The sequence below is a fragment of the Felis catus genome, chromosome A3, assembly GCF_018350175.1.
Source record: "Felis catus isolate Fca126 chromosome A3, F.catus_Fca126_mat1.0, whole genome shotgun sequence".
NCBI classification, from domain to species: domain Eukaryota; kingdom Metazoa; phylum Chordata; class Mammalia; order Carnivora; family Felidae; genus Felis; species Felis catus.
In genome coordinates this window covers 5736491-5761151 of record NC_058370.1, presented here as the reverse complement: position 1 = coordinate 5761151, position 24661 = coordinate 5736491, and the positions used below count along the sequence as shown (strand labels likewise).

General features: G+C 51.3%; 1 protein-coding gene and 1 long non-coding RNA gene across 4 annotated transcripts; one reads left to right on the top strand and one right to left on the bottom strand.

Moving 5' to 3' along the window:
• Positions 1–382: 382 nt before the first annotated feature.
• LOC109497906 lies at positions 383–1845 on the bottom strand. The gene is made up of 2 exons (XR_002154344.3): positions 1163–1845; positions 383–914 (listed from the first exon to the last, which is right to left on the bottom strand). It is a non-coding gene; the product is annotated as an uncharacterized LOC109497906 (long non-coding RNA).
• A 135-nt stretch (positions 1846–1980) lies between these two features.
• RAE1 (ribonucleic acid export 1) lies at positions 1981–23613 on the top strand. Of its 3 annotated transcripts, none has more exons than XM_006929637.4 (13): positions 2007–2140; positions 2601–2635; positions 4345–4441; positions 5005–5109; positions 7156–7248; positions 12745–12831; positions 13578–13664; positions 13816–13887; positions 14872–14979; positions 18543–18649; positions 18731–18806; positions 19363–19557; positions 23180–23613. In XM_006929637.4, exons 3-13 carry the CDS (start codon positions 4352–4354, stop codon positions 23264–23266), a joined length of 1107 nt encoding a protein of 368 aa, XP_006929699.1. In that variant the 5' UTR covers positions 2007–2140; positions 2601–2635; positions 4345–4351; the 3' UTR covers positions 23267–23613. The 3 variants fall into 3 exon arrangements, with proteins under 3 accessions (XP_003983399.1, XP_006929699.1, XP_011279063.1); XM_011280761.4 differs by lacking the exon at positions 2007–2140 and adding an exon at positions 2226–2413; XM_003983350.5 differs by lacking the exon at positions 2601–2635 and having other exon boundaries at positions 1981–2140.
• Positions 23614–24661: the final 1048 nt, after the last annotated feature.

The window sequence follows — 24661 nt, the reverse complement described above, 5'->3', positions numbered from 1 at the left end:
GAATGATAGCCGTAGCTGAAATTTAATTTTAATTGTTTCATTTTTAATGATGTTTTGCCTATACTTTATGGCTCGATAATTCTGTCCCTGCTTTTCGATGGTCTTGATCCCCCTTCTTGTTGCCAGTGGAAAAGATGCCACTGCTAGTGGCGGTGAGTTGCTGCCATCTGCCATCTGTGGAGTCGGATTTGGGGGGCACGCGGCTTGCATCTCAGCTCCCCCTTCTACTCGCTTCTTGTGTGGCTGGCCTTGGTTTTGTCAACGGCGAATTGGAGCTAACAAGAATAATATCCCCGTAGTCTCATTGTGAGGACTAAATGAGATAATTCCCGTAAACTGTTGGAATGACACTTTAGAAAAGTCAAGGAATGTTCGCTGTTGCTACATTTGCGTGCACGTGCTTTTATTCTTCCCCGGGGGGTCGATGCAAAAGCAGCTTGTCAGCTAGTTCCCCCGAAACAGCAGAAAGATCGTTTTAAAAATATGATGAAGCACCAGGATTGTGCAAGACTCTGTATCATGATAGAGGTTTCTGGAGTATTCCTCAGGTGTGGGAAATATAATTCAACAAACGCTGATTTCACGCCAGCTGTGTGTAAGACACTGAGAGCTTGGTGCTGCAAAGGATACGCACGGGAGTAAGACACAGTTTAAAGTCTAGCAAGCAAGACGAGGCAGATGCCTGCCGTTTTATGAGGCAGAATATGAGAAGCAGTCTTCAAGAAGCGATGGTATGAGATGACCCATTTGGGAGAGAATGAGGAGAGGTGTGCTTGAGGAGGGAGTACTTGTCAGAGATGATTCCAAGATTATGCTGGGGGACTTCGGTACCGGACAGGCTTCACTGGCGCTGCTGCTTAACGGCTGTATGATGTCTGACAAGGAGGTTGCTTCGCTCAGCCTCGCTTTCCTTTCTATAAAATGGGATTACAGTACTTACTTTATAGGGCTGCTCTGGAAATTATAGGAGATAAAGAGCTCTCATTATTATCACGATCTAGACTAGAGATTCTCAATCTTGCCTGCTCCTTAGGATCACTTGGGGAGCTTATAAAAACTATTAACCCCCTGTGCCACCACAGATCAACTAAATCAGAAATCTCTGAGAGGGAGGCCCAGGCAGCACAGCTTTACAAAAGGTACCCCAAATGACTCCAAATACCTCATCTAGACTCGGTGCGGCCAACTCAGCTGGGAATTTGCTCAGCACTCCCTGGACCTTCTCGATCTGCGTTTTATAAAAAGGTCTTGTGGGTCTGAAAGTCCCCTGCAGATATTAAGGCTCCTGGTTCGCAGACCACACTGAATAGCAAAGGAGAAGGTTCAGTGTATGTCCCACAGAGTCAGGAGATCCCTCTCTCTTCTTTTCCTTCAGAAATTCAGCCACCAGCTGAAATCTTTGGAGTTGGCACGCGTCCGTGTGTGTGTCCTAACAACCCCTTAGCATTCTTATGGAATCTTACACTTCGCAAAAGTCTTTCATGTGTGTTACTTCACTCGATCCCAATTAAGAACTTCCCTGAAGTCAGGCATCGTTATGCCAATTTTACAAAAGGAAACTGAGGCCCCAAGAGCCCCGGACGGCAGACAGGAGGCCAGGGCAGGGCCCCAGGCTGGCGGACTTCACCGCAGCCCGAGGCAGCATTCCATCAGCTTCTCCGAGGATGGCCTTGGACTTGAATTGGCGGCAATCAGAATTCTGCTAGACATTTAATTCTCGAGAGAAAATACTAACTATCCTCCGTGGGCGGGAGCGGCAGCGGCGAATTTATTAAAACAGTTGCTTGGCAACTTGCAGGCGGGCCACACCAACTTACGTCCAATCCGCAAATTGCTGGCACGGGGACTGCTTCTCGGCGTCAATAACGCTTCTGCGCATGCGTCATCGTCTCGCGAGAGGCGGAAGGCTTTTTTCTTTCTTCGCTGCCTTCCGGGCGACACAGGAAGTGGCCCCGGGGCGCAGGCGCAGTGGCTCCGCGGTAATTGGGGCAGTTTCCTCCACCAGCGTGAGGGTGTTTCGGCCTTTGGGTTTTCTGTTCGCGCCACCTCGCCTTCGCCTCCTCCTCGCCCGGGTGGGCTCACAGGCCCCCGAGTTCCTCCCGCTCCCCGCCACCTGCCCCCCCGCCGCGGCGCGACTCAGGTAGGCCCCGCGCCGCCTCCCTCGCTCCCCGCGGCCATGGCGCCTCCGAGGCCGGGTCCCCCGGCGGAGTGAGCCCCGCAGCGAGGTGCCGGGCCGCGAGCCGGCCGGTTAGCGGGCTTCGTTACCGGCCCCTGGGAGGGACGCCAGAGCTGGAAGGGGCCTCGGAGTCATCTCGGGTCTAACCCCCTCGTCCTTCTTGTGGGGAAACTGAGGCACTGGGAAGGGTCGCGGAGTTGATGGCAGCGTCTGTCGCCTCTGCCCTCCCGGTTACAGGTCTGGCTTATCAGATGCATGCTGCCTCCTCGGAGGAGCCTTCCCCGACCAGTGTAGAAGGGCATCCATCCCTTAACCTCTCCCGCCTTAACCTCTCTTTAGTCTTCTCCCGCCTTAACCTCTCTTCGCTGCACCGACCACTGTCTGAAACTGATCTGTCTCTTTGTTTCCGGCCTTCTCTGCCAAGTGTTTGCTGTGCACACGGAGACACGCGTCCCCCAGGCAAGTATCTGTCCAGTCCCAGCCGCCGTGCCCGAGGCACTGTGCTGAGGGTCAGGCGTGTGCCAGGGAAGAATCCAGACAGCCCTCTGTCCTCCCGGAGCTGACCTTCTCTTGGGGAAGAGCCTGGTTGCAAACAGTATCAGATCCTGACAGGTGCAGTCCAGAAAACAGGGTGATGTCTTCCGAGGTTGGAGATGTCAGATGAGGAAAACAGGGACGCCTCTGAGGAGGTGACCTTTTGGCAACAGACGGGTCTAGCGGCCTTCTACTGTAGCCCTTTTAAAGCGGACCTTTTCGATGGGTTTGGGAAGTTGCCTACGGTTGTGTCAACATCACCACAGTCCAGTTTTAGAACGTTTCCATCGCCCCCCAAAAGTGCTCGGGAGACGGCTTTTGAATTGGGGGTCTGAAGATTCAGCCTGAGACGTCGGGAGGATGGGGGAGGGCGAGTCACCCCGGGCGGAAGGAACAGGTAGCGGCAATGTTCCAAGGCCGGGTGGACCTTGCTGTGTCCACGCGCAGGAAGGGCGTCAGCAGAGCCAGCCTGGCTGGAACGCAGCGGGTGGCGCAGGCGGGGAGGTGCGGTTGAGCTGTACGCGGGTCCTCCGAGCTTGAGGGGTCCCAGCGTCCTGTATGACACGCGGTCCACGTAGCCTGGTTAATGCTTGCATGACCCCTGCTCCTTCCCTGGGTTCCACGTGGCAGAAACGTTCTCTCCCAACTTGAGAGCTGCAGAGAGGGAAGGAACAGAGAATTTTCAGGCGCCGTGCGTGTGTGCGCGCGACCTCCCTTGTTTTTCGTGATTCTGTGAAGTGGGCATTCGTGGCTCTGTTTTCGGGGATGAGAAAATCGAGGCTAAGTCACCTGTCCCAAGCCGTGTAGCCCCTGGTTCCTGGACTCTGCCTGCAGAAGCCTTGTTATTCCTTTGTTCTCATGCAGTGAGCTGGCGTTGCCCGGGCACTGCTCACATTTAACGTCCTCTCAGAGTTGTTCTCAGACGCCGACGGGATCATAGCCGTTGCTTTGACCAACTCGCTGGGCGCCCACTTGCTTCATGAAGTCGGGAAGCCCAGATGCCTTTCCAGAATCCCTAGCGGTCTCCCCATTCTGTGTTGTCCAGGATGTAATACCAGACCTTTGGGTACTCGAGCAGACCCGATGGAGTACTGTTTAAAACTTCTTGTACGGAGAAGTTGCTGAACTTTGCCGGGACTGGTTGCTTGTCTTAGTGACTTCGTTTGGAGATGCCGATCTAAAGCAGTGTAGAAGTTAGTAAGAAGACAGGAAACTCCCACTGACCTGAAGAGTGGGGCCTTTTGCTGGTTTACTGTTGTGTTCCTGGTGCCAAGGGCAGCGTCTCAAACTACGTAAAACATGGGTGAATTTATTTTCTGGCTGGTGACTGAAAAGCACTCGGCCGTAGTGTCTTAGTTTACTGACGGTGGCAAACGTGCGAGGGAAACGGGGAAGCTGGCTGTGCGGTGTGTGGGAACTCTGTCTTGACAGTTCCCTGTAAGTCAAAAACAGTCCTAAAGTAGAACGCTCATCTTTAAAAAGTACCTGCTTATCACGTTTAGATGTCTTGAGAAGAGAGAAACTCATTTAGAGTCTTCTTTTTCTTCTGTGGCTGAGTTAGCTTTAAGTTAGCTCTCAGTGATCTTGATTCCTGAAGAAAGGACCCGTCCTGAACGTTTTCCGTTATTTTTCAGGGCCAAAATGAGTCTGTTCGGAACAACCTCGGGTTTCGGAACCAGTGGGACCAGCATGTTTGGCAGCACAAGCACAGATAACCACAACCCCATGAAGGTACCTCAGAAAGCTTCGTGGCACTTGGAGGAAATCACGCGCCAGGGCCTCCCCGAGTGAGGGACACTGAAGTGGTGTGGGAGCCTCCTTTGGGGCGAAAGCTCTGAAACTCTGTCTAGCCCACTTTCTCCAACTCGGGAGCACGGCAGCTGTGTCCACTGCACGAGTGTCCCGGGCACCCTAACTTTCCCCATCTCTTAAGTCACCGCGGTGCTTGTTAAAAATGTGGGTTCCCAGGGCCCGGCCCACGACTGTTGAGTTAGAATTTCCTTTGGGGTGGGGACAGGCGATGACTTTGATCAAGCACTTTGAGGCCACAGTGAACCAGTGGGCCATCGCTTGGAAGATATCATGATGGACGTTTCATAGAGAGTGCTGGGTCTGGTCCCTCCCATCTATGCTGGTCCTTCCTGTTGCTTCCCCTTTGGGATCAAAGTAAGAGAGGTCCAGTTCATTTAGTTCTTGAACACAAGGGAAGTCTACCCTGAGTGCTTAGTGAGAAAGAAAACAATTTTGAATGAAATTAATGATGCATACTTTGTAACACTGACTTTTTCCCCCAGGATATTGAAGTAACATCGTCTCCTGATGATAGCATTGGTTGTCTATCTTTTAGCCCACCAACCTTGCCCGGGAACTTTCTTATTGCAGGATCGTGGGCTAATGATGTAAGTGCTCCTTATGTGCATGTTCTAGAAGTCCTCTCTCTTTGTATGGACAGGGTTAGCTTTCCTTTTGGCTCCGTTCTTTCCCAAGTGAATGAAGTGAATGAAGAAAGAAATCGGTTAGAGGGTGTGACCCTTCTGAGTGCGCTGACATTTGTTACCCTGATTTTTGTTAAGAAAGCATGATCATAGGCATCACTCAAAACTTCCTCCTCTGGGGGGGCCTGGCCGACTCAGTCAGTGGAGCACATGTCTCTTGATCTCAGGGTTGTGAGCTCCAGCCCCGCGTTGGGTGTGGAGATTACTTTACATACGTACGTATACATACGTACATATATACATACAACCTGAAAAAAATTTCCTACCTTAGTTCAGTAACTTGACGTGGATTCCCAGATCAAACGTAGTATCATTGAGAATGACTGTTATCCGTGGTAGTATACATAAATTTCTTTTCTTATCCTGAAATGTTCTTAAGGCACACGTTAAACTTGTTTAACTTCAGGCAAAGCACAGATCGTGCGTAGGTGTTACGCTTAGCCTGTGGCGTACAAGAAGAAAGGCAAAAAAATCACAGTACACAGAAAGATAAAAACTCTGGTAGAAAAATAAGCAAAGGATGTGAAGAGGCACTTCACAGAAGGAGTGCAGGTGGCCCCTTGGTGTGGACTGGAGCCATCCGGCCACACTCCTGAGCAGATGAATTCAGACTTAGGTGATAGACTCCCTCACGTTACCGAAAATTAAAAGCAGAAAAGCGTAACGGTTGGTCTCGGCAAAGATAAGCCAAAACCGTACATGTACCGCTGCTGAGTGTGTAGATTGCTATGGGGCTCCTGAAAGGTAATCGGCCATACCTGTGAGAAATCCTTAAGTTTGTACGTTGCATCTTAGTGATTCCCCTGTGGGGCATGAGGAACGTCCCCAGGCTGTGTCTTGCAGACTCTCCAGCAGTCTCTTCACTGTCCTGCCCGTCTTATGAAGCAGTTTGTGAGCTCAGGAGCAGAATAACTGGCCCAGGGCCCACATGTAAGGGAGGGGCAAGGCGGGGCTGCCGACCCGCGCAATATGGCCCAGGGTCTAGACTCCTGACTGCTCCCCGATACTGCCTCATTTTAAGAAGTCTCCGTGCTAGTCCGCTAATAATGGTATTCTGTGGTATGTTTGTATGCCGGATTGCCATTTTAAAGGTTTTGGAAAAGATTTTTCGGCAGCAGGGAGGCAGTGGGGCGGCAGGGGGATGAAGAGAGGAGAACAGCAAGGGGAGGAAGGTAGCCATGGCTGAGCAGGTTTGGTTTCTACATGTAGTTTCTGGAAAGACTTCAAATGAGTCACTAAAAAACGTCAGAAGAACGCGTAATGGCAACTAATGATGCAGGGAGAAAAGTGCTGACGAGAGTGAAGGTACTCTGTAATCTAGTTTCTTTTCTTTTTTTATATATATATATATATATATATATATTTTAACGTTTTATTTTTATTTTTGAGACAGAGAGAGACAGAGCATGAACGGGGGAGGGGCAGAGAGAGAGGGAGACACAGAATCGGAAGCAGGCTCCGAGCCATCAGCCCAGAGCCTGACGCGGGGCTAGAACTCACAGACCTCGAGATAGTGACCTGAGCTGAAGTCGGACGCTTAACCGACTGCGCCACCCAGGCGCCCCTGTAATCTAGTTTCTTGAAGACAATGTGTGCATAGAAAGACAGCACAGCAAACATTTTTTTTTTTTTAACGTTTATTTTGAGAGAGCACAAGCTGGGGCGGGACAGAGAGAGAGAATCCCAAGCAGGCTCTGCACTGTCAGCACAGAGCCCGACTCCGGGCTTGATCCTGCGAACCATGAAATCGTGACCTGAGCCAAAATAGACAGTCAGATGCTTAACCGAGGAAGCTACCCAGGCGCCCCTCAATCGCTTTGTTGTTAAAGTTAATGAGTTTGGTAGGAGATGATTTCTGTATGCGTAAGTTGCCCCCATTCCTTATCAGGTGTTTACTGCGTGCAGTGTGCCGTGGCTTGCTGTTTGTGTTCATTTGTCGTATCGCTTCAGGTTCGCTGCTGGGAAGTTCAAGACAGCGGACAGACGATCCCAAAAGCCCAGCAGATGCATACGGGGCCGGTGTTAGATGTCTGCTGGAGTGATGTGAGTCTCATTCAAGTTTTCGTGTTTTCTGCAGCGTAAAATTGTGTGTAATCCAGAGTTTGTGTTTCAACTTTTATATAACCCAAACCACAAATAGCGGGTATCTGTACACATTGTTGGAAATTGAGTTTCTGAATGTGTTGACGTTCCTAAGGGGGTCCGTTAACGTTAGCTTTAGTTAATCTGAAAGCTTTTCTTGCATAAAAACTTCATTATTTTAGGGGTGCCTGGGTGGCTCAGTCAGTTGAGTGTCTGACTTCAGCTCGGTTCATGATCTCGCGGTCTGTGAGTTTGAGCCCCGCGTTAGGCTCTGTGCTGACAGCTCGGAGCCCGGAGCCTGCTTCCGATTCTGTGTCTCCCTTTCTCTCTGCCCCTCCCCTGTTCGCACTGTGTCTGTCTGTCTCTTTCAGAGGTAAATAAACATTTTAAAAAATTAAAAAAACAAAAAAAGCACAATTTCATCATTTTATTGACACGTTACCTTGGTCAAAGGATTAAATAATTTCTGGAAACCTTTTTTACCTTTATGCCATAAATTTATCTTGTTTTAAAATTGGAAACTTAGTATCTCAGAAAATAAATGCTAGAGGAAAAAAATAATCTTTTTCTATTAACAGACATTTGAAGTCTTTTTTAGGGTTTTAGAATTCTCTTTTTCCTTCCGAATCTTGAACATCAGTCATAGAAACAAATATGTCCAAGTTAATGTGGCTCTGAGCTTCTGCTGTGGATTGGGGAGAGTCTAAATGGAGAGATCTTTCACAAGGCCCAGCAGAGAAGGGAAGGTGGGTGTGGCGGGCCGCAGCTGTGGAGAGGCCGGTCCCCTGGGTAGAGGAGGGGCTGGGGCACTGACAGCTCAGCCTTTCTCTCCCGCCACCGCTGTGGCCCGGTTGGCTGAGCCCAGCGGAGACAAGAAAACAGGGGCCTGACTGACGGCTGGGGAGGCTAGGCCTTCCGGCCCCTCCCAGGCCTTCTGAGTCATTTGTTCGGTCAGATTCATTAGGCATGATTTGCAGACGATGAAACGGAACCTTTTTAGTGTGTAATTCTGTCAGTTATTGAGGCTGCAGAGACTTGTGGTCGAAAAACAGAACATCAGCCCCCAGAACCCCCCCCCCCCCGGCCTTATGTGGGCACGTCCTCCTCCGATCCCAGCCCCTGGAAACCACTGGTGTGGTTTTGGTGCCCGTGGCTCTCCCCGTGCCGGGTCGCGCAGACAGCTCCGCCCCGCAGTGCCCCTTCACTCCGTGTGGTGCCTTTGAGCCCCGTGCAGGTGGTCGTGCCAGTGGTATGGCCCACTGCGTGGCCGGGTCATCGTTTGCTCACCCAGCCACCAGGAGAAGGACGTTTGGGTTGTTGCCCATTTTGGTCAGGGCTGCCCATTTTACGGGCTGCTGTAAACACTTGGGTCCTGGAATTGCCACGAACAAAAGTTTTCATTTCTCCTGGGCAGATAATGGATTACTGGGTCGTATGGTGAGTATATGTTTAACTATGAGAAATTGCCAGTTACTCCTGTTTTATGTGGTCGTTTTTAAATGACGTGATCTTACTTAGTTTCTAACTAAGAAAGGAGTCTGCTACTCATCAATATTTCGGGATGGTTCCGGAGCCAGAGTTGCTCCTGTTTTCATCATTAACTGTGATGGTCTTCTCTGAGCATTTTTGTCATCTGAAGGTGTTTTCTTGACATATCTGATTGGGTTAGTAGGAGACTGATAATAGATCTGTGAAAACAATTTGAAAAGATGCATTTTTTACAGATACAACTTATTTTTTTAAAGTTTGTTTGGAGAGAGAGAAAGAGAGTGAGCACGCATGCAGGGGAGGGGCAGAGAAGAACAGAATCCCAGGGAAGGGGGGAGTGGCACCTGAGTGGCTCAGTCGGTTGAGTGTCTGGCTCAGGTCATGATCTAACGGTTTCATGAGTTTGAGCCCCATGAGTTCACGCCCCGCATTAGTCTCTCTGCTGTTGGCCTGTCAGCTCAGAGCCCCCTTGGGATCCTCTGTCCCCCTCTCTGCCCCTCCCCTGCTCACCCACATGCTCTCTCTTTCTCTCAAAAAAACCCCACAAAAACTCAGGCAGCCTGTGCGGTGTCTGCACAGAGCCTGACGTGGGGCTCGAACTCATGAACTGTGAGATCGTGACCTGAACTGAACTGAAGAGTCTGACACTAAACCCACTGAGCCACCCAGGGGCCCCACAACTTATTTTTAATTTGCACGTGGAAAAGTAATAACTTGAGTAAATTTAAAATACTTGACTTATTTTGTCTGTCTTTTTTTCTGATTTGGTGATGGATCAGAATGTAAAGTTTCTTATAAAGTAGGTAAGAAGTAAAATGAACTGGTAGAGGATGTATTGAGTGGCTTCGGGATATATGAAAACGAGAACGGCTTATTGCCTTTCTCCCGAGTTGTGCGGCATCTGCTGGAGGGATTGAGCACCGTAACGAAGGGTTCTGAGTTCCGAGAAGGTGTGCTGGTGCCGGGTAGTGGGGAACACAGAAAGCAACTGTAAATTCTGGGGAGGGTGCCGTGAAGGCTTCACTGAAGAGACAAGAGTTAGAGAAACGAACTGCACACGGGCCTCTGGTTTTTTGGGCGTCGTGTCATCCAGTCCAGGCCTAGGTTCAAATTTGGGCTCTACTCTTCAGTGTTTTCAGTTTGGCAGGTTACCTGCTCTCTCCATCTGTTTCCTCGTTTGTAAAGTGAAGGTGGTAATGATTACGACGGGTCATATTTAATTCAGCAAATAACTATCAGGCTCCTCTAGTGAGCTAAAGCCCTGTGGGGATAGAGTGGAAAACAAAGCAGGCCAGGTAGGCAAATACCGTATTCATGGAATTTCTGGCCTCTCAGGACAGACCTGTAGAAACAAGTAAGAATTCCAGGCGGCAGAACTTGTGACAGCTAGACCACACGTACGTAAAGCGACGGGCACGGTGTTAGACGACAGGCTCGCCCGAGGGAACGTAGTGAGTGGCCGAGTCTAGGCCCAGACCCAGACCTTCCTGGCTCCAGAGCCCATGTGCTTGACCGCCTCCCTCATAGGCCTGCAGGAAGGGAAACGGGCCAGCGTGGGAAGAGCGTCCGGGAGAGGAAGCCGCGTACGTAACGGCACGGGAGCACGAGAGAGCCAGAGCGACCGTGGAGGCATAAAAGCCAAACTTGGCGAAGATGATTCTTTGCCCTCTGAGGACATTTTCGCCCCGCGGCCGTAGCAGCGTGGAGAGCGGCTGGGTGGAGAACACAGGGCCGGGAACACGAGCGCTGTCGTCTGCCCCGCCTTCGGGTAGATTAGGCTCGAGGTCGGCGCCCGCTGGGCTCTCGTGTGCCGCTGCCGCGTGGCGCTGGTCACGGCCGGTAGGACGAGCGTTGCCGGCGCGATGGAGAGGCCGGCGTGTCCCTCGGTCTGGGGGTGGCCGTCGCGTGCGTCGGTGTCTTTCTGAGGGTTTACAGAGTGAGCCTTCCGAGGTCACCGACACGGGCAGGTTGTATCTTGTCTTTCAGTTGCAGAACTGGTGACTTTCTATGGGAAGAAACTTTTGCTGGGGAGGGATGGCAGTAAATCTTGGAGCTTTGGAACCAGGAATGACATAATCTGGGTCACTGGTCAGCAGACTGTGGCCCGTTGCCTATTTTTGGGAATAAAGTTTATTGGAACACAGCCACACTCCCTCATGTACATAGTGTGTATGGCTGCCTTCAAGTGTAACACTTCAGGAGTTGGAACGGAGACCTATAAAGACGAAAATTCACTAAATAAGTGGCCCTTTAAGAAAGAAATTTGTGGGGCGCCTGGGTGGCTCAGTCAGTTGGGCGTCCGACTTCAGCTCAGGTCATGATCTTGCAGTCTGTGAGTTCAAGCCCCACGTCGGGCTCTGTGCTGACAGAGCCCGGAGCCCGTTCGGATTCTGTGTCTCCCTCGCTCTCCGCCCCTCTCCTGCTCTCACTGTGTGTGTGTCTCTCTCTCTCAAAAGTAAAATAGAAACATAAAAAAAAATTGTTTTTTAAAGAAAAAATTTGCCAACCGCTGGTCTAGAACTTTCCATTTAGTACTTTTTAAAACTTATCTTGTGCTTCTTCGTATTTGACCTAATTTATGAGTTCTGTATTTGAATTTTTTAAAACGTTTGTTTATTTTTGAGAGAGAGAGGCACAGAGCGTGAGTTGGGGAAAGGTAGAGAGAGAGGGAGACACAGAATCTGAAGTGGGTTCCAGGCTCTGAGCTGTCAGCACAGAGCCCGACACCGGGTTCGAAGTCCCGAACCGTGAGATCCTGACCTGAGCCGAAGTCAGACACTTAACCGACTAGGCCACCCAGGCATCCCTGTATTTGAATATTTTTAAAATCACCACAACATGATTGCTAATTTTTTAAGCTGTTCTATAGTTTACATAGGACCAGTGATTTTTGCAAATTAGCGTAAGGGCACCTGGGTGGCTCAGTCAGTTAAACGTACCAACTTCGGCTCAGGTCAGGATCTCACGGTTCGTGACTTCGAACCCCGTGTCGGGCTCTGTGCTGACAACTCAGAGCTTGGAACCCACTTTGGATTCTGTGTCTCCTTCTCTGTCTGCGCCCCACCCCCCTCCCGACATGTGCTCACTCTCTCTCATAAATAAATAAACATTAAAGAAATTTAAAGAATAAAAATTAGTGTAGTCTCATGGTGTGCACTTCAGAATGTTATTGGATACATAGGCGAAGAAATGTGTAATGATTATGGATATGTACGTGTGTCTACATAGAGAGATACCGTGAATGTGTTTACCATTGGTGATTCTAGGTGAAGGGTTTACGGATGTTCATGGTTTTATTCCTGCGACTTTTGTGAGGGCTTGAAATTCATTAAAAAAAAAAAAACCAGCTTAAAATTAATCAAAACAAGAAAAAATGTATAAACGTCCCCTGGTAATACACACAGATGGAGGATGTCCAAAACTACTCCCAGAGGGTAGTGAGTGGCCCATAAGGAGGGAGCCGGGTCAGGGGTGGGAGACCTCATCTTCCCTGTATAACTTCAAGTGCTATTTGGATGGTTTTCATCCTGTTTATGTGGCATTTCTTAGAAAAATAAATCAGTAATAAAGAAATGAAGCTAAAACACGTTTTGGGTATGACAGCGTAGTTTATAATATACTAGCCCCCAGATAATTAGAAAAATAAAAATTGCAGGGGCACCTGGTGGCTCAGTCGGTTAAGCCTCCGACTTCGACTCAGGTCATGACCTCATGGTCCTTGAGTTTGAACCCCACGTCGGGCTCTGTGCTGATCGCTTAGCGCCCGGAGCCTGCTTTGGATTCTGTGTCTCCCTCTCTCTCTGCCCCTCCCCACTTGTGCTCTTTCTCTTTCCCTCTCTCTCTCGAAAATAAACATTTAAAAAATTTTTTAAAAATTGCAAAATGAAACCTGGCTCAATATGATCAACTTAACATACAGATAGAAATTTTATTTTTTTCCATTGACAGATTTTCTCCACTTTCTTTTAGGATGGGAGCAAAGTATTTACAGCATCATGTGATAAAACTGCCAAAATGTGGGACCTCAACAGCAATCAAGCAATACAGATTGCACAGGTAATGAACGCCGTCCACAAAAGGCTGGTGCCCGTGGGCCTCAACATTCACGTATCTGACATTCCGACACCCACGTGCGGCTTGCCTTTTCCCAACTGTATTTGGATACTCGTTCGTTCGACAAGTATTTATTGAATGCCTGCAGTATCCCAGGCACTTTCCGTAGGGGTAGAGACGCGGCAGCGAGCAAGAGAGACGCTTGCACGCGCCCGTGGAGCTGTTAGCCTGCTCGGGGACAGCAGGCACGCTCTTGTGGAAAGACTGCTAAGGCAGGAGTAACGGAGGCAAGAGGGCCAAGAACCAGAGGGTCTGACCTGTTTGAGAAGGGCCCCTTGACGTGGAAACGTTTCCAGGAAGGCATCGCATACTCCGAGATCACGGGGCTGTGTGACTGTGCCAGAAGCATCTCCTTGATTTCTTGATTCGTACCACCTTAGTATAAACAAAAGTGGTGGAGCCCTACTCGTCATTTCTGAACGCCTCCCTGGGAAGGGGCTTGCTTTTACTCTCACGTGCTCGCTAATTAGGGGGAAAATAAAACTGACATGTGTCAGAATGGTAAGTAGGTATAAGTTCTCGGGGTAAATTGGATGTCACGGTCCTTGGGAAGGGCTTGGATATCCTTTGGTGTTTGTCTGGTACGACCTTGATATTTAAGTTCATTCCTTGTCTTTGAGTTTCCAGAACTGAGGCCGTTCGGCACATGGTTACATTTATCTTGATCTGTTCTGATTTTGTTTCGAAAGCACGACGCTCCTGTTAAGACCATCCATTGGATCAAAGCTCCAAACTACAGCTGTGTGATGACTGGCAGCTGGGATAAGACTTTGAAGGTATGATTGTGCCATTCATACCTTCATTCAGGGGACATACATTCAGGGGACTGCATGGCCTGACCAGGATGGACATTGACTTCTCATGCTGTTTGCACTAAAGCTCTGAATGGTCAGTTACTGGCTTTTTGTTGTTTTTTCTTCCTTCTAGTTTTGGGATACACGATCATCAAATCCCATGATGGTTTTGCAACTCCCTGAAAGATGTTACTGCGCCGATGTGGTGAGGAATTTCCGACTTAATACGTATCCTTTTAAGAGAAATACAAAACTTGATGACGTCTTGCGATTAGAGGATAATGTAAAAATCCCTCGAATTTTAATAATAAGTTCCCAGAGGATGTAGTTCAGACCTCCTGTCGTCTTGAATCAGGAGATTTTTGTACTGGATTTGTTCCAAAATTACCGAATCCTGCTGCCGGGTTTTTTTTGCCACTTGTTTTTTGAACATACGCAGGAAGCCACGTGCCATCAGGCTATAACATTTTTTGGTTGCTGTAGAAAAACTGGCAACAACTTTGTGGTGTGGCACTGGATCTTTGGGGACCGTGAGCGGAAGAGAAACCGAAGAACTTTCTCTGTCCATCTGGTTATAATTCTTAAAGTTTTGTGCGAACTACCAGTAATCGCACTTTTAGGAATTTATTGTGAGAAAAACGACGCAGATGGGTTTTGTTTTGTGTAACACGACGAAACCTTGGATGTGACCTAATGGGCCAACAGGACCAGGGAGATTAAACGAACCTGGTGCAGTGTTTGTTTGAGGGAAGATTGCACAGTCACCAGTAGCGTTCTCGGAACACACACCTCGAGTGAAGGATCCGGATTATGCAGGAACGTACGTACGTGCCTATATGTGCGTAATGCTCAAAGAAACACCGGAGTAAACACACTGTGATAGTGACAACAGCTGTCATCTGAAGGGATGGTGTAGGTGACTTTGATTTCTCCTCTCCCCCTCAGTGTACTTTTCAAATGATTGTATTTTGTAGTTTTAAAAAACGAGCCTTTTAAAAACGGACGTTCTACTTGCAGATACGGTTTCTGCAGATTTTCATGAAACATGTTGATACCAGTGGGTCTTTTTTAAATTAAAAAAAATTCAGACTGACTTTTGTGACTCTGAAAGAATTTTGATCTAATAGTTCTGTGTAAAAAAACCACAGTCCTTCATTTGAAGCACGCCCCTGCCTCCTCCATTCCCTAGATCTACCCTATGGCCGTGGTGGCGACTGCAGAGAGGGGACTGATCGTCTACCAGTTAGAGAATCAGCCCTCCGAATTCAGGAGGATAGAATCCCCGCTGAAACATCAGGTGAGTCACGTGACCAGGACGCACATACTTAATGAGCCTGTGTCACACGCACTTCACTGCGCACGATTGGGATACAATTGTGCTTCCAAACACCTGTAAGCATTTTTTTTTTTTTAAAGTTTGTTTATTTAAAGTTCTTAAAGTTTATTTCTTTGGGCAGAAAGTGAGTGTGAGCAGGGGAGGGGCAGAGAGAGGGAGAGAGAATCCCAAGCAGGAGCTGTCAACACAGACCCCGATGCAGGGCTTGAACTCCCACATCATGAGCTCGTGACCTGAGCCGAGATGAAGAGTCGGATGCCTAACCAACTGAGCCACGCAGGCGCCCCGGCAAGTAGTTTCAAAGGGGGTGAAGTTGAGGATATAAGCAAGTATTTAGTGAGTAACTGCTGTCCATCCCTGGACAAGCCAGATTTCTCTGTCCTCTCCAGACGTGCCCCGGACAGCTGGATGCTGTGAATCAGATCGCATACCCCCGCGGACTGGTTCCATCGTGGGCATAGCTCCCAGCCTCCGCTGTGCCTTCATCCCGCCCAGTTACCGGGTTTTTCTCGTCAGCTCACCTGCCACAGACTCTTAGATTTTCTTCACTTGAAACTCCTAGGCTCTCCCTCCCCTACCTTTGTCTCTGCACATCCATTCGGCTCCTGCTCAGAGAGCATACAGACCAGCGGTGGGGAGCTTCTCTTCCTCCTGCTGAACCTAGAAGGCTACCTGCGCCTGCACCTTGCCCCCGCTTTCTCCCGCCAGTCAGGGGACGTGTGCCCCTTGGGAAGGCCCATCGTGTGGAGGGGGTCTGTGGAGCCTCGTGCTGGTGGTCCCCATCTCCTCCAGGGGCGGGGGTTGTCTGGACTCCCACCCCCTCCTGATGTCACAACCGGCCCTGACATGTGCCCTAGTCTTCTTCACCCGAGAAAACACTCTTGGCCCACATCCTTTGGTCCCACCCGGACCCCTTTCCTCTGCAGTTAAGCATCTCACCTGCGCTTTCTTGGTTTCCTTACCTCCCACTCACTTCTCACCCGACTCCCTTGAGACTTCTGCCTCCGTGACTCCTCTGAAACAGCTTTTGGCTGGCCACCGAGGGCTTCCTCGTCAGTGATTCCGGTGGACGCTGACCAGCCGTCCTCTTCTGTCAGCCCAGCAGCATTCACCACTGTCCCTACATGTTCTCAAACGCCCTGTCCCTGTTCTCCGCGACGCCAGCCTCTTACCACCTGCCTCGCGGTTGCTGCTTTGTCTTCCTCACTGCTGCTTGCTGCGTGTCGGGTTCCCCGGGTGTCTGCCCTTGGCCGCGCTGCCTCCTCTCCTGAAGCAGGACCTCCTCTCCCGTCCCTGCTGTCATTTTGGTAAACCTTGTGGGCTGGGGACTCAGACCTCGCCTCCGGGATGCCTGCAGGACACCCCCAGTCTGACAGCTCCTTGACGTGTCTCCCGACGTCTCAGCCCAACAGTATCCGTCACCAAACCCCGGACGACTTTCTGCAGATCTTTATTTGGGTGTTACCCCTCCTCAGGCTTCTCCCTGGCTGTTTTCCCCCAAACTGCGTGTGTGCGTGCGTGTGTGTGTATACCTTAGAAATAAACGCGTGATGTGTTTCATGTGTTTCGTTTTGTGTTGCCCACTAGAATGTAAACTCAGTAAGAGCAGAGATTTCTCTTTGTTGCTGCTTCGTTCCCAGCTACAGCCCGGTCTGGTGGGTAGAAGGCTTCTGTAGATGTTTGCTGAGCAAAACAATGATCTTAACCTGCTCCCGCCCCCCACCCCCAGCGTGTTCCTCCCCAGGTGCTCTGCATCTCATGAGACCCACCTGCTGTTGTCAATGCTGCGAATCGGAAAGGCATCCTTGATCTGCTCCCCCTCCTTTCCGCCTGTCCCCCTGATCCCCAGGTTCACTTCTGCAGGTGTCTTAGAATCTGTTCATTTTGTTCCTTCCCTCCCACCACATCTAATCCAAGTCTCCTCGAATGACTGTAAGAGGTTCTGTCTGTGCCCTCCTTTGATCTGCTCTCCACGCGTGGGTTGGGGGGGCTCTTTCTTCTAGTGGCACGTCTGACTTTGCCACACCTCTGCCGAAAAGCCAGCAGTGACTTCTCATTTCCCTTTGGATGAATCCCAGATTCCCAGACAAAACCTAGTCTGATCTGACTTTACTTCCTGCTTCTAGGCACCCTGGCCTTTCATTTGTCGAGGCACGCCGTCAGCCTTTGCATAGGGCTGCTGTGTGGTTGTGTTCTTGTAGATGGTGCCCCCCAGAGGTGTGCAGTTCCTGGGCTCTGTGCTGAGCATGGGAGGCACAGCTTGACGAGCCATGGTTCCTGCTGACCTCTAAGAACTTACAGATTTTGTCTCTATGTTAATTTTTTTTCTACTTGCAGAAGTAATGGGCTTTCTGTTCAAAAAAAGGCAAACGGTACAGAAATAGAACTAGCATGTGCTTTTCTGTTTACTTAGGAAATTTGTGCGCTCTAATAAGTGTTACAACAACAGAAACTGCTCTTTACCATCATTCTTCTATGGCTTCGTCCCAGGCTCTGGTGCTGCCCTCATGCCTCCCGAACCCCTCTAGGAAGATGAAATGTCCAGTTTGGGGAGGGTGGGTGGTTCTCGGGGGTAGGCCAGGTTGTCATCTAGAAGGAGGCAGTGACGGGGTGCCTGATTGGCTCAGGCGGTTAAGCGTCCGACTCTTGATGTCGGTGCAGGTCACGATCTCACCGTTGGTGAGATAGAACCCCGCGTCAGACTCTGTGCTGACGGCGCGGAGCCTGCTTGGGATTCTCTCTCCCTCTTTCTCTCTCTCTCTCTCTGTCTCCCCCCCTCCTCCCCGCCACCCCCACTCGCCGGCATGCTCTTCTCTCAAGGTAGATGAAAGCATAGAAGGAGGCACGAAGACCCAGGCCCTGGTCCTCTGCCACGGGGGCTGGGTCCCGGGCTCTTTTGTGGGGTCTTCTATAGAGTCCAGGAGACCCTCCTTTGGGTCCCCAGACCCAGCGTTAGATGGGGTGCGGTGTGTTGCTTCTGCATAGTGTGGTCACAGTTAGAAAGTGCCGGTCACGTCCCCTGTCCCACTCGGCCCTGGTTTCCCCTGTGGTTGCCGGGCAGACGCTGTTTCCCTCTTCTGCCTGGGGCAGTGGATTCAGAAGCATCGGGTGAGTCGCCGCAGGGAGCCCACCTGGTGGTGGGCCGTGGGTCGGAGACACGAGTGCGCCCCCCGCCCCACGATGGGCGGCAGCAGGGTAGGATGTGGCGGGGCTCCGAGGGTCACACGAACCGCGGGAGTGACAGGCCTTTGTGGCGCCAGAGGCCGAGCGGCACCGGACGGAAGCACGCCGCCTGCGGTTTATCCACAAAGTCACGTGGCCGGGTACAAGTGGTTTCCCAAAAGGTGGACAGTGATGTTTACTGGAGGACGAGCAGTCACTTCTGTGTCGTGTTTGTATGATATGTTTCTGGTTCTTCTGAAACCCAAAAACGGTGAAAATTACTTATTTTCACTTAGTTACGAAATCTTGTCTTTTACATTGTGATAGATAACGTTCTCTTTTTCTGTCTCCACAAACGGTAGCATCGATGCGTGGCTATTTTCAAAGATAAACAGAACAAGCCGACTGGTTTCGCTCTGGGAAGTATCGAGGGGAGGGTTGCTATTCACTACATCAACCCCCCAAATCCGTAAGTGGGCTCGATTCGCTTGTGAATTTTCACTGGAGACTCTTTCAGAAAGGAAAACTCAGTTGGGCCTTTGCTTTTCAGTGCCAAAGACAACTTCACCTTCAAATGTCACCGCTCGAACGGAACCAATACCTCAGCTCCTCAAGACATCTACGCGGTATGTTTTTAGAAACTTTAACCTTGAGAACCTGTCTAGAAACTAGACTTGGAGGTGGGTGGCTGAGTCATTAGGGGTCACAGGCAGAGATAGATGACTTATGCTGTAGGGCCCGGGTTTCTGTTTTTATGACACACACTGTCTTTGGTCTCCGCCTGCTGCTTCGGGTGCAAGCCTCGGGCTCTCGCTTCGGGCTCTCGGGGCCATCCACCTCCTTTCGGGTGCTGGTAGGCAGGTGATTCGCTTAGCTAAAACTCAGAAATTGCTGTTTGCTGAAAAAGAAAAAGGCATTCCTGTGGGGTCCTCTCCGCAGTGTCAGTAGCCGCATACGTGCTGATTTTTGCTGACTTGTGTCCCTAACAAGAGGCGTGACTCAGTTCTGGGCCGGCAGTTGATTCTGGAAGCATGGCTAGTTTCTTCCGTGATCAGCGGGCAGCCGGCTCTCAGAAAGAGACAGTCTGTACGTTTTGTTTCGTACGTGCAGCAGGAAGCACGTCCTGGTAGAGACGTGCTTTCTCCGTCGTCCACTTCTCACTGTGCGTGTCAATCCCTTCAGGTAAACGGGATCGCATTCCATCCTGTTCACGGCACCCTTGCCACTGTGGGATCCGACGGCAGATTCAGCTTTTGGGACAAAGATGCCAGAACGAAACTAAAAACTTCGGAACAGTTAGATCAGCCCATATCGGCCTGCTGCTTCAATCACAACGGGAACATATTTGCCTATGCTTCCAGCTACGACTGGTCAAAGGTGAGGATTCCCAGTCCTGCCCTGGGCTCTCTCGGGTGACAACGCCAGGCTGGAGGCGGAAGGCCCGGGCTCGAGCTGTGACTCTCCTCTGGACTCGCTGGTGACCTTGGCAGGTCACCATCACGTCACCTCCAAGGGCAATGGCAGGCTTTCCTCACCAGGTGTGCAGACCCCGTGAAGTCATACCTGTAGAGCCTTTCCCTGGGACCCTGTCCCTGGGCAGGGTCTGGTCATCGTGAGCCCAGAAGCAGAGGGGAGCTGGAAGCCGCACGTCCTTCAGTGATGGCTGGGGCGGTGGCCAGAGAGGAAGTGGTCGTGCAGGGGGCAGGGGCCGCAGGGCCAGGTCACCGAGCTTTGGCTGGAGGCGTGGCTTTTTTGTGTGTCATCTGGGGAGAGGGTTTAGGGGCTGACCGGATCGTGGCTGCATTTTTGAGGCGTCCCGGCGTAGTGGCGAAGGGACCTGACCCGGGTGCTGGGGTTCCGGGCCACTGGCTGATGTCTGCTGTCTCCCGGCCAGCCCACGTGCTTGCGTCTCAGCTGCTGGTTCTCCTGGATTGTTCGACCCTTGTCTCTCTCGTCCCCTCCCCCAGCAGCCTTTCCACCCGTCTTCCCTCCCGTCGGCACACGTGTCTGTCTTCTGGCCCGTCTCCTTCTGCCCTCCTGCCACCGCAGACAGGCATAGGACTCCCTCAAGCCACTCCATTCTCTTCTCCTCCCAGCGCCTTCTCTCCCTCCCCGCCAGCTCCTTCGTCCTCCAGCCTGGGGCCGTGCCAGAGCTCGCGGAGGAGCCGCGTTTCCCTTGACCGATAGACCTGTCGGAAGAGGTTAACGCCCGCTAGCTTCTGTTGTTTTGGCCGCCTCTGGGATGCTGCCCCTCCTGGTCAGCTCTCGGCCTGACTGGTTCTGCTCGGGGTTCTCCACCGTAAACCAGTGACCCTTCGGTTTCTGACTTGATTCCTGAGCTCTTCCGGTATCATGGTCCCGACAGGATGTGTGTACCTGGTGCCCTAGGGTACCTTCACTTTGGGAGAGGAGTCCTGCTGACTCCCACCCACGCATCCTTTATCCTCCAGGCTTGCTGCCTCTCCCGTGTCCAACCTCTGTGTCAGTCACCATCCGCTCTCTTGGGGCATAGGTCTCGGTCTCAGCTTTGATTCGCTCTTTTTCTCAGAAGAGCCGGAAGTCACTGTCTCTGGCCGCTCTGCCTATGGCCGCCCTGCCTGTTCAGCACGTTGTTATTTTTTCTTGTAATTTTTAATTTTTTTTTTAAGCTTAATTTATTTTGAGGGGGGAGAGCACGAGCGGGGTAGGGGCAGAGAAAGAGGGGGAGAGAGAATCCCGAGCAGGCACTGCACTGTCAGCACGGAGCCCGACGCAGGGCTTGATCCCACAGACCACGAGATCGTGACCTGAGCTGAAATCAAGAGTCGGACACTTACCCGACTGAGTCACCCAGGCGCCCTTCAGCACCTTATTTTCGATGCCTGCCCCGGCCTCTACAGGTGTGCCCCCTGTGGCTGAGCGTTTGCCGATGCGGGCCGTGCAGCCGCCCTTTGGTTTTCGTCAGGCAGCTGTACTGACGTGTCCCTGCAATGCAGCCGTCGTCGTGCGGAGTGATCAGTTTCAGCATCCGTCTATATGCCCGTGAAGCCTTCACCCCAGTCGAGAGAGTGCTTTTATCACCCCCAGAAGTTTCCGTGTGTATTGCTGGAATCGTTCTCCCCACACACAATCGGTGATCTGCTTTCTGTCTTTATAGATAGATGAGTTTGCAGTTTCTAGAGCTTTATGTGAAAGGAGTCCTAGGGGGGGCCCCTGTGTGGCTCAGTGGGTTAAGCGTCCGACTTCAGCTCAGGTCAGGATCTCATGATCTGTGTGTTCGAGTCCCACGTCGGGCTCTGTGCTGACCAGCTGGGAGCCTGGAGCCTGCTTCGGATTCGGATTCGATGTCTTCCTGTCTGCCCCTCCCCCACTCACACAGTCTCTTATCTCGAAAGTAAATAAACAGTTAAAAAAAAAAAAAAAAAGGAGTCCTACACCACACGCCTTTTTTTGCCTGGCATCTTTCACTCAGTGTGATGATTGTGGAATTCACGCATGGCGTGGAGCGTATCCCTGGTCCATCCTTTTCACTGTGTAGCAGCCCGTGGCACGACTGTGCCCCGCGTGTCTGTCCATCCACCCGGGAGCCACACGCTCAGTTTTGCAAAGTGTGCACTTCCGGTTCTGCCTGATTTGGTGTTGGAGCCAGGTGGTGGCCTGAGGCCTCGATTTCTCCGCGGGGCTCCGTGTGTCGCGGGCTTGGAAACATTGGTAGTGGAAGGAAGTGAGAAAGTTCATTGCCCTGAAAGCCGCTCAGGATGAGTTTGTCCGAACAGGTTGCGCCAGCTCGTGGCGCCCGCTGCTTAAATCCCCGTTCTCGTTTGGAAGGAGTTGCTTTGGGAATTTCACCCTGTTCTGGTCTAAGGATCGTTGTCTCCGGGATGCGACCGTGATCGCTTACGATTAATACTCTCAGCTTGCTGCCCGAGTGTACCTGTCCAGAAGAGCTGCACCTTGCGTGTTACGATGAGAACGTATGGTCACCACTGAGCAAAGCTTCTAGACCCACCTCGGCACATCTGCCCAGGGATGAGCAAAAACCTGTCGTCACGGGGGAGGCAGAGGGCAGTCAGTGTCCTTTCCCACCTCCCTGTTCTCACGCTTCTGGTCCCTGGAGTGCTGCCTTTCTGCCTTGCCCCGCCCCCATCATCTCCCTGAAACGGGTCTGTCATGTGTCTCTCCCTCTTTTGTTTTGTTTTTGGTTTATTTTTGAGAGAGCGCAAGCAAGCAGGGGAGGGGCAGAGAGAGAGGGAGACAGAATCCCAGGCAGGCTCCGCCCTGTCAGTACAGAGCCCGATGGGGGGCTCGAACTCACGAACTGTGAGATCACGACCTGAGCCAAAACCAAGAGTCCGACGCTTGACCGACCGAGCCACCCGGGAGCCCCCCGTATCACTCTTAATGCCACTTATGACTTTGGTGGCTGCTGTTCCTTTTCCCTGTGGGATAATGTTTCAGGCCCCCCTGTCTGCCCTTCCCAGCCCTTCAGAGTCCAGCCTGGTCCAGATTTTTCTGGCTCCCCCAGAGTCATACCGATCTCCTTCCACCTCAGCACGGGCACGAGCAGACGCACTGTCGGCCGTGCGTGCCTCCGCTTCTCTATGGGTCTGCGTGGGGAGGCTTGTCCCGGACCCTGCCCTCGTGCCCGGGAAGCCTCAGAGCACACGTCCGCTCTGCTTCAAGGCCTCAAGTCCAGGCCAGTGCTCCCCCGTCCTCCTGGGAGGCTCTGCTCCTCCCGTGGGCGGCCCTCCGGGCCTCGAAGTGGGGGTGGGCTGAAGAGTCTCCGTGCCGAAAATCCATAAAAGATGGTCCGTCCGAGGGGGACGCCCTTAACCTTTCCTCCGAAACCGGTTTCTGCTTAACGTTTGTTTGCCTTTTCTTTCTCGCCAGAAACCCGTTTTGTTCCCCCAGAGAGATTCTGTTTGATGCACGAAGCACAGGACCTGGCGTGTCCCAAGTGCCCACAAAATGCTAACTTTTGCTTTTTCATAATAAGCTTGTTGTGTCTTTTTCCCTTTAGGGACATGAATTTTATAATCCCCAAAAGAAAAATTACATCTTCCTGCGTAACGCAGCCGAAGAACTAAAACCCAGGAATAAGAAGTAGCGGCCGGAGACTTCTGGGCCGTCGGGAGTCGTTCTCTCTCACTCTGCCTCGTCTTTGTACGAATTTGGGTCCCAGTTTTTGGTCCCAGTTTTTGGATGTGGATTTCAACCCCTGGAGAAAACGATCATTGTTCAGCAGTCGGGAGCCCAGCCGGCCATGGCGACTGCCTGTCACAGGTCTGTGCTGTGGCCCTGAGGGGACTGAAGTCATTAGAGAAGTCAGCTTCCTGTGGGCGACTGCCAGGCATTTTTCAGCGCTTCGTTCAGCCACGTCTGTATTAGAGAACATTGGGGAACATTCTATGGACGCTGTACTGTATTTTGTAATAAAATATTTTGAAGATTGCCTCCTAAGCTCCCTTTGTCTCTCTCCCCCCTGGCCTGCCCCCTAAGCTCTCACATGGTTGTCCTGCCCAGCATGATCATGGGTTTTGATTTGTGATGTGAGACGCCGTTGGGGGAGCAGCAGTCTTGCTGAGGAGGACGGGAATCCTGAGCCGTGCGCGGGGGGCCGGCCGCTGCTTCTCCAAGCACCGGCTTCTTTCGTTCCGTCTTCCACGTCCCCGGTGTCGTTTGGCTCTGCGGGCGGACGTCCTGGTGGCTGGGACGGGACCTGTTCCGTGTGCAGACCCAAGCGGGTGATGTTTGTGTGGCCCTCAAGTTAGGAGCGAGCCCCCTGCATGAGACGTGCTCTGAACTCACGCCCAGGAACTGTTTTCTTTTCAGGCGTGGCTTTTTAATTTTTATTTTATTTATTTCTCGTACTTGAAAATTCTTGGTTGGTAAGTATCTGAAATGAAATTCGACTTCGACATTTGACCTTTGAGTCCGTTGTGTTCCTACCCTGCGATCCCAAATGCATCTGACGCTTTACTGTCTGGGACTGGGCTGTAAACTGGCTTGCTGAGTTTGGAAATCTGGCTTTCCTAATATTGTAAGACTTGTTTGCCTACTCGTAAAAAGCAATGAAAATAAAGTTTTCTACTGAAAGAGATCGCCTGCACTCAATGGTTTGAATTCTTTGGTAGTCAGATCCCAAGCAAATTCAGGCCCTTTAACTCTTCAGCTCTCTTTGCCTTGGAAGATGCGTTTTTTGAGGGAGAAAGGCAGGTGCACGGGGGAAAAAGTCTGAATCTTCAAGTTAATCGCTTCCACCTCCCTTCTCTCCCTGCTGCACGAATCGGCCGTGCGGCTTTATGATCTGTGCCTGTGGGGCGAGACAGCAAGTAGCCCGCTCTGCCGAGTCCGGCTTGCTTATCTCGGTGGCTGACCCTCACGGCAGGTGGACAAGATTTATCAGTGTTCGTTTACCCGGAGATTCTTCATTCCCTGTATGTCCGTGACTGGCGATGCTTGAGAAGGACCTCGAAACGGCCCGAGTCGTGAGCTTCGAAGA